This window comes from Miscanthus floridulus, unplaced genomic scaffold (genome assembly GCF_019320115.1).
Source record: "Miscanthus floridulus cultivar M001 unplaced genomic scaffold, ASM1932011v1 fs_428_2_3, whole genome shotgun sequence".
Taxonomy (NCBI): Eukaryota; Viridiplantae; Streptophyta; class Magnoliopsida; order Poales; family Poaceae; genus Miscanthus; species Miscanthus floridulus.
Genome location: NW_027096735.1, coordinates 17,210 through 28,708, shown reverse-complemented (window position 1 = coordinate 28,708; position 11,499 = coordinate 17,210). Strand labels below are relative to the sequence as shown.

Here is an 11,499-nt window from a genome sequence, read left to right as displayed (position 1 = left end):
TAGTAGTAGTAGTTAGTAGTAGTTAGTAGTGTTAGTAGTAGTTACTTGTAGTGTTAGTAGTAGTAGTTAGTAGTGTTAGTTGTAGTGTTAGTTGTAGTAGTTAGTAGTGTTAGTTGTAGGGTTAGTAGTAGTAGTAGTTAGTAAATAGTAGTAGTTAGTAAGTAGTAGTGGTTGTTAGTAGTAGTTAGTAGTGTTAGTTGTAGGCTTAGTAGTAGTAGTAGTTAGTAAATAGTAGTAGTTAGTAAGTAGTAGTGGTTAGTAGTAGTAGTTGTTAATAGTTAAGTAGTTCTTAGTATTAGTACTGTTAGTAGTTAAGTAGTTGTTAGTAGTAGTTGTAGGGTTAGTAGTAATTGTTGTTGTACTACTTCAATACTTTCATCTGCATGGAAAGAGAACTAAAGTACATGGCTCCTCTTGATATATTGGTGGTTGTTGGCCTTCGTGCCCATGTTTGGTATATATCTGGTTGTTGGCCTTTGTGCCATGTTTTTTGCAGGTTTTGGGAACCTCCCCATGCAGGGGAGGTGCTGCCGAAATTTTGAGTCGACACTAACCGTTTTTGCCCTTTTTTGTAGGAGGACCTGTGGGAGGGACTCGGTGACCCCAATCGTCTTCATCGGCGCTGCGGGTCTTCCTGCACCGCGTCGACTCGCCACTGCACCGACTCTCCACCGCCCCGCTACCTTGACCTCACCGGCACCCTAGGTATAACCCCTCTATCCGTATGTGGTCTTTGGTCGCGTAACCTAGTTAGGTGTCTCCCGTCCGAAAGAGATATGGTTGGAGGTATACAGATCTTTGTATATCTGCGACCGTATCTATTTCAGATTGTCCATATTTTTTGGACAGCCCGCAGATGCGTAGATGGGTTAGTTTCCATGGTCCGCTCCGGTCCGAGATAGTGTTTCGGCATCACCCCCTGTTGTTCTCCGGATACACACTCTCCCTTGTAGGACGTGCATCGGGAGAACAGCGGGGAGGTGCTGCCAAAATTCTGTCTCGGATAGGGAGCGGAGCATGGAAACTAACCTCATCTACGCATCCGTGGGTGGGATTAGGACCTATCCTCACCTATTAGAGAGTAGGAACACCGCGTAGATGCAATTGATGGTTACATTACTATGTGTTGTATATGTGGAAGGATGGAAGACCGTCAGTGGATGTACACGGGCCGGAGAAGCAGGAGTGACTTTGACATTGAGTGGGTGAATGGGACAGATGCTTTCTTAGAACATGCATGGAGCTCGGGTGTAGCTAAAGGACATTCTAAACTTTGGTGTCCCTGTAGCAAATGTGACAACAACAGAAGGGTAGACAAGGTGACCATGGGTAAACATCTTGTGTACAATGGTTATATGGCTGGCTACCACCGGTGGATCCACCATGGTGAAGCAGATCGTATAACAGCAGAGGTGGTGAGACCACGCCTCGAGGCTTTTGATGATGATGCCGGAGTAGCAGACATGCTAGATGACACTCACCAAGCTCACTTTGCAGAAGGACGTGAGAAGGAGGAGATGGAGGAAGCCGCTAAGGCCTTCTACGAAATGTTGGACTCGGCACAGAAACCCCTTCATGAGAGTACAACGGTTTCTCAGCTGGATGCCATTGGACGTGTTATGGGGTTGAAGGCCGAGTTAAATCTGAGTCACGAAGGCTTTGATAAGATGTTGTCCATGTTTGGCAGCATGCTACCGGAGAAGCACATTCTGCCGAAGAACTTGCACGAGTCACAGAAACTACTTCATATGCTTAAGATGCCATATGACAAGATACATGTTTGTCTGAAGGGGTGCGTCTTATTTAGGAAAGATCACAAGGATGCAAAGTACTGTCCGAAGTGTAAATCCTCAAGGTACCTGGAGGTAGACTCTGGAGATGGCCAGAAGAGGCAGCTTACGATCCCCGCAAAAGTCCTACGGCACCTTCCGTTTGTGCCGAGGATCCAACGGCTTTTCATGACCGAGGAATCCGCGAAACAGATGACATGGCATAAAGAAGGTGTACGGTACAAGCCATGGACGATGGTGCATCCGTCCGATGCCGAAGCATGGATGTACTTTAATGACAAACATCCTGACAAAGCAGCTGAGGCTCGTAATGTACGTGTCGCGCTGGCAACAGATGGGTTCGATCCTTATGGACAGTTGTCTGCCCCATACACATGTTGGCCCATGTTTGTTATCCCCCTGAATCTCCCCCCCCCCGGCATCTCCTTTCAATGGCATAACGTCTTCTTGTCGTTGATAATTCCTGGACACCCGGGTCGTAATATGGGTGTGTACATGGAGCCTATGATTGATGAATTGATCGACGCTTGGGAGAAAGGGGTATGGACATACGACCGAGCTACAAAATCATCCTTCAAGATGCATGTTTGGTACCACTACTCCCTGCATGACTTCCTAGCGTATGGGTTATTCACCGCCTGGTGTGTCCACGGGAAGTGCCCGTGCCCAATATGCAAGGAATCTGTGAGGTTCATTTGGTTGAAGAAGGGTGGCAAGTATTCGTCGTTCGACAGGCATCGTCAATTCCTCCCTTCTAACCATCCATTCAGACAAGACATCAAGAACTTTACGAAAGGTGTTGCAGTGATAGACCCTAAACCGCGCATGAAGAGTGGTGCTGAGGTGCGTGCTCAGATAGATGCTCTCGTGCCCAATGAAGGAGGTGGTTTTATGGGATATGGTGAGGAACATATGTGGACTCATAAGTCCGGCTTGACGAGGCTCCCCTATTTCGATGACCTTCTTCTGCCACATAACATTGATGTAATGCACACCGAAAAGAATATCACCGAGGCACTTTAGGGAACTCTCATGAACACTGATAAGTCTAAGGACAACGTTAAGGCTAGAGTGGACCTAGCGACATTGTGTGATAGACCGAAGCAAGAGATGTGGCCTCCTAGTGGCCGAAACAAACAATGGAAAAGACCTATGGTCGATTTCGTCTGGGAACCCGATCAAAGGAGGGAAGTACTAAAATGGATCAAGACGTTAATGTTCTCAGATGGATATGCAGCGAATCTAAGCAGGGGAGTGAACTTAGGCACTTTACGAGTCAACGGGATGAAGAGTCATGACTACCACATATGGATTGAGCGGCTTCTTCCGGCGATGGTCCGAGGCTATGTCTCTGACCATGTCTGGCAAGTGCTGGCAGAGTTGAGCTTTTTCTTCCATCAGCTTTGTGCCAAGGAGATATCTCGGACCGTCGCTCAGGACTTGGAAAAAGCGGCACATGTGTTGCTCTGTAAGCTGGAGAAGATCTTTCCACCTAGCTTCTTCTTGCCCATGCAGCATTTGATTGTGTACCTCCCATCCAAGGCACGTTTGGGGGGGGCCCGTGCAAGCCCGGTGGTGCTATCCAATTGAAAGATGTCTAAAGACTTTTCTCAAGAAATGTACAAATAAAGCCAGAATTGAGGCTTCCATTGCAGAGGCGTCGCTCAGGACTTGGAAAAAGCGGCACCTGTGTTGCTCTGTAAGCTGGAGAAGATCTTTCCACCTGGCTTCTTCTTGCCCATGCAGCATTTGATTGTGCACCTCCCGTTCAAGGCACGTTTGGGGGGGGGGCGTGCAAGCCCGGTGGTGCTATCCAATCGAGAGATGTCTAAAGACTCTTCACAAGAAATGTACAAATAAAGCCAGAATTGAGGCTTCCATTGCAGATGCAAGTAAGGGAGGAGGTGGCAAACTTCACAACACTATACTACAAACCGAAACTTCCTAGCAATCATAATCCACTCCCTCGTTACAATGTTGGCGAAAATGAATGGACCCACAGCCTGTTCCAAGGCCAACTCGGCAGTGCAAGTGGATCAACCAATAAGATATTGGGAAATGAAGAGTGGCGAAGTGTCATGCTATATGTGTTGACCAACCTTCCCGAGGTGCAGCCGTTCATCGAGTAAGTTCTCAACGAACTTGTTTCAATACGCCCTGAATATTCTTCATGCAACCCCACTGATTCTCGTTCGGACAGGGAATTTGTTCGTGAGTCCTGGCATCAATCAAGGGATCCTACCTCGCAGGAACATGACACCCTTCTTTCTCGGGGTGCGGGTGCGGGGAGGCCTGATTTCATTTCTTGGTTCAAACAAAAGGTAATGTCCAATTTAGCTCCCACGTTCCATATTCCAAGTTTCTCGTTCTTTCAATTAATATAACGACCTATCGTGCTTGAGCTTGCAGGCCCAGACTGACTCGTCCATGAGTGAGGAGTTGAGACAGGTTGCAGGCAGCTATGATGTTAGGGTGCAGTCATTTACTGGTTATGACGTGAACGGATATCGCTTCCACACAACAAGATATGAGCAGACTCGGCCCAAACGGAAAACCACAAATAGCGGAGTTTGCACGCCCGGCACTGATGGCCTCGACTATCATGGTAGAGTTGAGGAAATCTATGAACTCTCATTTCATGGTCACAAACATAAACCTATCGTGTTCAAATGCCACTAGTTTAATCCTCGAGAAACGAGACGGACCCCTCATCTTGGGCTAGTCGAGATTCGAGAAGATTCTGTCTATCCAGGAAAAGATGTCTACATTGTGGCTCAACAGGCCGTGCAGGTGTACTATACGCAATATGCCAACCAAGACAAAGCGGATCTTAAGGGTTGGGCTATTGTGCACCAGGTGTCTCCACACGGTAAACTACCTGCCCCAAATGATGATGATTACAACTTCAACGCAAACACATATGATGGACAGTTCTATCAAGAAGATGGGCTACCAGGCACGTTTGAGATAGTCTTACCCAAAGCGATCGAAATGGAAGTAGACAACGAAACGGAGGATGACGAGGTTGATGGAGATGTGGTGCAAAATGCCAAGGACATAGAAATGCTTGACCGATTAAGGCTAGGCAATGACGACGAAGACAACATAGAACCTTCAGATAGTGTTGCCCATTTGGACAATTTTGACAGTGATGACGACACCTATGATCCTAATCATGAAGATTATTCCTAATACATGTAATACTACGTTTGTTTTAGTTTGTGTTTTCTTTATTTATTTTGAATCTATTTCTAATATATATACTAATAAGTCTTGTTCATTCTTTGTGATTGCAGGTGATGGCGAGCAGCCGTCCACGACGTGAGATGGCCTCCCTTTATGGGAGACCACGCCCTCCCATTTCAGATGAGGGGTCGGGGTTAGGGGTAGGGTCCATAGGAGGTCAGAGGAGGAGGACCAGGGTCAGCAGGAGGCAGCGGACTCCTTCCCCGCCACCTTCAGATGAGGTGGAGGAGGAGCACGTGATGGCCACGCCCAAGGATGAGGTCGAGGACGAGGACGTCCGACAGATCGAGGACAAGGCGGCCGAGGACGAGGCGGCTGAGGACGAGGCCGCCGAGGGCGATAGTTCCGCTACCCCGACTGTCTACCAGCGAGGTCCCGCGAGTGTCCCTCAGCCTCCGCTTCCTCGCAACCGGGCACTGATTCGCCCTATGGCAAAGAGGTAAGTAACTATAGATGTTATCATAACTACTTCATATGATAATGTTGGAAATAAAAAGAGGAACTGATAAATTTTCTTAATCACTTGTGCAGGGCCTGGTTGGTTTTGTCGGGTACTCCTATACGCTCCACCGCGAGCATCCTTGGTGTTTTGTGTAGGAAATGGTACTCCGACCTTGTGAACATGTCCGAGGACCTGCGGGAGCTGGCCTACACGTGGGACAGGTATCAGTTGGCCCCTGACGACAGGTACCGCAACAAGCAGGAGCGGGTACTGGCGGAGTTTTGGGTAAGTCTCTCTCGCACAACATTTTCATTGGGCAAGTCTTTTATTGAAATAATGAATGGATACATCGGTTTTGTATGCAGAGGTATTTCAAGCTGGAAGAAGGACTTGAGGCCCGGGCGGATCAGGCGGCTGCCGCCGCCTGTAGGAAGTACGTCATCGACATGCACCACGAGGCGCGCGTGCAGGCCCACAGAGACTACTACGCCGTGGTGTTGAAGCAGTCCATCAGCAAGCCTGATGCAAGACAGGTGGAGCTGTCCTGGGCCCAGTACCTTGAGGTAGACGAAAAACATTAATAATGATTCGTTTTGAGATTAAGTCAGTTTAATTTTATCTTTTTCTATGTCAAATAATCGATGACTTGTAGCTGATTCCCTAGTGGTGCCGATCCCACTCCGTGTGCTGGGAGATGATCGTGGACAGGTGGTTGTCCAACGACTTCGCTGAGAACCACACGAGGCAGCGGGACCAGCGTCTGCTGAGGCAAGGTGCTACTCACCATCAAGGCAGTCGTAGCCTCCCCGCCTACAAACAAGCATATGTAAGTGATTTCTTTTATCTTATTTGACGCTGAGTTCTGCCTTATTTCTCACCATCTTGCCGTCTTACTCGCGGGAGGCTGCACACCCGGGCGTGGAGGTCTCGGAGTTCTCTGTGTGGGCTATGTCCCACATGGCAGGGCGTCTTCCTCTATCTCCTTTGACCCGTCTGCCCTGCGCGAGGTGTACTCTAACCCGACCGTGCACACTAAGGTCCAAGAGTACACCTCAAAGGTGAGGGAGGTCCATGGGGAAGATTACGATGTGCGCACTGAGCCCATTGATGCAGAGACCATCTTGAGGCTAGGAGGAGGCAAGAAGCATGGGCGGCTGTGGATTGCAGACGGCGCCATCGACTCCACCACTGTTCCCTCTCTCGACGTGCTCCGAGCACGGAGCACGAGCTCCAGCCAGCCCATACGCCCACGGCCTACTCCGTCACTACAGCGGGTCGACGCTCTCGAGGTACGTCCTGTTTTACTCGTCGTACGTTCATCTTTGCACACCTAAGTTACATTTGCATTACTGAAACATTGAAGTTTGTATTGCGGGCCGAGATGCAGGCCTAGAAGCTCGTGGTCGAGGCTCAGAGCGCGCAGCTGTAGGCCCAGAGGGAAGCGTTCGTGGCCCAGGAGAGGAGGATGCAAGAAATGGAGGCCTTCATGTGGAGTGTCCAACAAGGGGGTGTACCTTTGCCGTTGGCAGCTCCTCCACCACCTACTCCTACAGCCACTCCTGTAAGTATGAAAGTTCACTCTTACTAGATGCTTCCTTGACATACAACCATGGTTGACATACAAACTTACTAGATTCTTGACATAGAAACTTACTAGATGCTTGACATAGAAACTTACTATATGCTTGCACTAGCTATGACATACAACCATGCTTGACATTCTCAATTTACTAGATGCTTGACATAGAAACTTACTAGATGCTTGCACTAGCTATGACATACACCAATGCTTCACATAGAAACTTACTAGATGAATCTCACACATGCAACCTCTTATCCCTTTTGCAGCTTCCATCGGCGGGTTCGAATAACCCCGCTCATGCGTCACCGAATGATGGAGCCTTTGCTTCACCATCATGTCATAGGCCGCTTTTTTGAGGAGTTGTGCTTCGTCATGTGCTTGGACTTGAGCTTCACTTGTGGTTGTGACTTGTGCTTGGACTTGATGGACTGTGGTTGTGAATTTGTGACTTGTGGTTGTGATATTTGACTTGTGGTTGCGATATGTTGTTATTTGAGTTGTGGTTGTGATATAATGCGTGAAAATGGTTTTGTTGTGATATATATGTGATTATTGTGATGTTTGTGATATATATGTGACATGTGATATATATTTGAACTGTTTGTGTCAGTGGAATGCAAAAAACAAAAAAAAATTGCAATTTCGGTTGATTTGCCAAGTGCAACGGTCATGGCACTCAGCAAAGCTGGGAAACTTTGCCGAGTGCCAGGACATTGCACTCGGCAAAGATTTTTTAAAAAAAAAACAAAAAATCTTTGCCGAGTGCCAAGCTGGGGTGGCACTCGGCAAAGAGCTTTTTAAAAAAATTAAAAAATGGCTTTGCCGAGTGCGCGCCGCCGTGGCCCTCGGCAAAGAGTTTTTGAAAAAAAATAAAAAATGTCTTTGCCGAGTGCCCTAACTGTCGGCACTCGGCAAAGGCGCCGTCAACGGAGCAGCGCCGTTGATGGCTGCTTTTCTTTGCCGAGTGTCGCCGTTGGCACTCGGCAAAGGCTTTGCCGAGTGCCCGACAAATGGCCCTCGACAAAGAGCCTCTTTACCGTTAAATTTTTTCCAAGGGCTCTTTGCCGAGGGCGGCGCTCGGCAAAGCCTTTGCCGAGGGCTTTTGGGCCTTTGCCGAGTGCCCTGGGCCCTCGGCAAAGAGGGCGCCTCCAGTAGTGTAGAGTGAGCAGCGGACCGGGCCCAGCCTGCTATTACTCATAAGCCGGCAATCTGGTCCACCGAAACCCACAACATACCAAAGTCTTAGTTCCTAACTCACTACTACAGATATCATTTGTAGGGGCGGCTCAAGACCATTTGTAGGGGCGGTTTGGCCATCCACCCATACCAAACCGTCTCTACAAATCATGATTTGTAGGGGCGGTTCCCAGACCGTCCCTACAAATTGATTTGTAGAGGCGGCTGGTGTTATCAGCCGCCCCTACAAATCGATTTGTAGGAGCGGCTGTAGTACTACCGTCCCTATAATACCTATTTGTAGGGGCGGTTCAGTCTAGAACCGCTCCTACAGTATATTTTTTCGCAAAAAAAATTCAAATTTACAATTCAAATTCGACCAGAACACTGTTTGTTTTCGCGTATTCCATCCAGCGTTCGCGTTGCCAAACGCCCCGCGACCAATGTTCCGCCGAACGCCCCGCGACCAGCGTTCGCGTTGCCGAACGCCCTGCCGAACGCCCCGCGACCAACGTGAGCGAGAAAAGCGAGATAATCCCGCTAAACGCCCCGCAACTAACGTTCCGAACCGCGTTCGCTCAAGAGTATTATATAAACTACAAGCATAAGAGTATTATATAAACTACAATTACAAGTCCAATTCACAAGAATATATACAATCCATCATTAAATAGACATAATTCACAAGGTAAAACCAATGTCAAATTCCATACACATTGTTATCAACATCCTAGAGCTAGCCTTTCAGTCTCACGAATGTGTTGGTACTGAGAATTTCTACCTAAGTAAGACTCTCGGTCATATTAGGTGCCTTTGACGTGTACAATCTGGTCCAATATGAAGTTGCAAAGGTCGCCGACGAGCTCTAAGATTTGGTCATCCTCGTATGGGTCTCTTTTCATTTCTTTCTCTTCTTTCCACTACAAGAGAACGAGTTTCGGTTTAGTATTTCATACCATGTATGAAGTTTTTATACTACGGGTGAAGATGTTCAAACTTACCCTTAAGGGGTGTCTCCTGTAGACACCGATGTTACTCATCATAGAACATATATAGTATCCACAATGTACACTCCTAGGCTTCTGCTTAGGGCACTGTGTATTTTACATATGAAAATGTTAAGTAATGCTTTTGACAGCCATGTAATAGAGTATTGATGAAGTAAGTTATACTTACCGCACATAATGTCATTTAAAATTTCTGGATTTTGAATCTTGAAATATTAGAACATAAAATGAATATTTAGGAATCTAAGTAACTTCAAATCAAAAACTTGGTAACTAAAAAGTTGTAGATCATATTGAGAACTGCAACTTTGTGTCAACCATGTCAACATTCGATGTAGTTTGAAAATTATAAATTTAAATTCTAAATCTTAGAGCTCAAAAAATCTTGGGACTCTAAACAATTCGAAATCTAAAATTTATCACCCGTAAATTCATAGAGAGCATTGAGATATACAATTTTGTTACAAAGTTTGCCATCATCTGAGTTTGTATAAAAAATTATAGTTTTTTTGGACAACTATTTTAGAGGTGGGCACTTAAGAATGGCTGCCTCTGTTAACCGTTTTTTAAGGCAGATTCATAGAATTCTTTTTTCGTCTCTGTTAATCAGTTAACAAAGGTGGCCAACCTTAGAATGTTTTTTTGACGGAGACCGACCTTAGTCTCTAAAAATGATTATCAGAGGTGGGTGTTTGTCTGGAGCCTACCTAAATATTCATAGAGGTGGCTCCACAAAGTGTAAGAGGTCAAGTGATCTTGTCATTCCCCTAAACATCTAGTGTGGTTGTAGGTGACCGTGCACACTAGCAGGTGTGTGTGTGTGTGTGTCTCTCTCTCTCTCTATATATATATATTGAAAAGAAACATGAACCGAATTTAGAATGGATCTACGAAAAAAATGTGAGCAAAGAAATGCTTTAAGTAGTGTACCTCTTTTCTGTCAGATGCTCCTTTACTGTGCTTTCCAGTTTGGTGCAGCCCCTTGTTTGAGCCATACTAGAGATCCCAGGATTGCCTCGCTGCATATTGCCTCCGCGGAGTTGCATAGCTCGCTTGAATTTTCTTGTAATGCATGCTGCTCTATTTGTCTTCTCAGAGAATGTACAGCTGTCGTGCTCCTTATGATCAGGGTTGATTTGTTTGAGAATCTCAGTGAGAACCGTTCTTTGGTCGTAGTTCTGAGACACAGTGACCCACGCCCGGCATTCAAAGTCTTTCATGACCTTATGGTACAATACCATGGCTATGGTGGTCTTCCCCACACCGCCAAATCCAACAATGGATGCAACAGCCCGGCCCTCTCCTGCTTCCTTGACCCATTTTTCAAGCTCCTCCATGACAGCCCTCGTTCCGACAGGCTCCTTCATAGTGAGCTCACGCCTTGGGAGCTGATCCTCAGCGATGTCATACGTAGGGAACTCTGAGGTGCCCTTGAGTTTTCGGCTCTGCGGGTTCTCCACTCCATATCTTATGCGTCGTTCCGCAATCAGTTGCGCCCTGACCTTGAGCTCAGCGATGTTGGAAGCAATTTGACGGCGAGGCCCCCAAGTCCAGAGGTCATAGACTAGTGTGGCTGTCCAGGGGCTGCATTTGCAGTAAAAGTTGGAGGACTCTCTAGGGAGGCGGTGGGCAAAGTCATCGATGCAGTCTTCACAGTCGTAGGCCATCTCACGGATCTGCTTCATCCAGTCCTTCTTCCGGTTGTCTTGGTCGTCTTGGGCGAGGTCCAGAAGGAAAGCCCTCATGCTGGAGAGCTCATCGCCGATGTACTGGATGTCACCACGGACGCCCCTGATCAGAGCATACTCCTGGGCAAGAAGGTTGCTCAGCTTGCCCAGGAGTGAGTCCATGTCACCAACCACCAAATCCATCGTCGTTCTCGAGAAGCTCTTGCTTCTTCAACACAATGTACATATAATCTGTATAAATCTGCCAAGTGCAGCAACAGGAATTGAAATATGAGTTTCAATACTCTGAATGTCCTTGAAGCAAATAAGGGGGTGTTTGGTTCCAGGGACTAATTTTTAGTCCCGGTCACATCGGATGTTTGGACACTAATTTGGAGTATTAAATATATTCTAATTACAAAACTAATTACACAGATGGAGACTAATTTACGAGACGAATCTATTAAGCCTAATTAATCCATCATTAGCGCATATTCACTGTAGCACCACATTGTCAAATCATGCACTAATTAGGCTTAATAGATTCGTCTCGCAAATTAGTCTCCATCTATGTAATTAGTTTTGTAAT

General features: G+C 46.8%; 1 protein-coding gene across 1 annotated transcript; it reads right to left on the bottom strand.

The window, feature by feature from the left end:
• Positions 1-10,160: 10,160 nt before the first annotated feature.
• On the bottom strand, positions 10,161-11,114 carry LOC136531735 (disease resistance protein Pik-2-like). The gene has a single exon (XM_066524386.1). The coding sequence runs from the start codon at positions 11,112-11,114 to the stop codon at positions 10,161-10,163; it is 954 nt and encodes a 317-aa protein (XP_066380483.1).
• Positions 11,115-11,499: the final 385 nt, after the last annotated feature.

Bases quoted from the DNA above. Each gene is read 5' to 3' on its own strand.
- LOC136531735 (XM_066524386.1), bottom strand. From the start codon at position 11,114: ATGGATTTGGTGGTTGGTGACATGGACTCACTCCTGGGCAAGCTGAGC.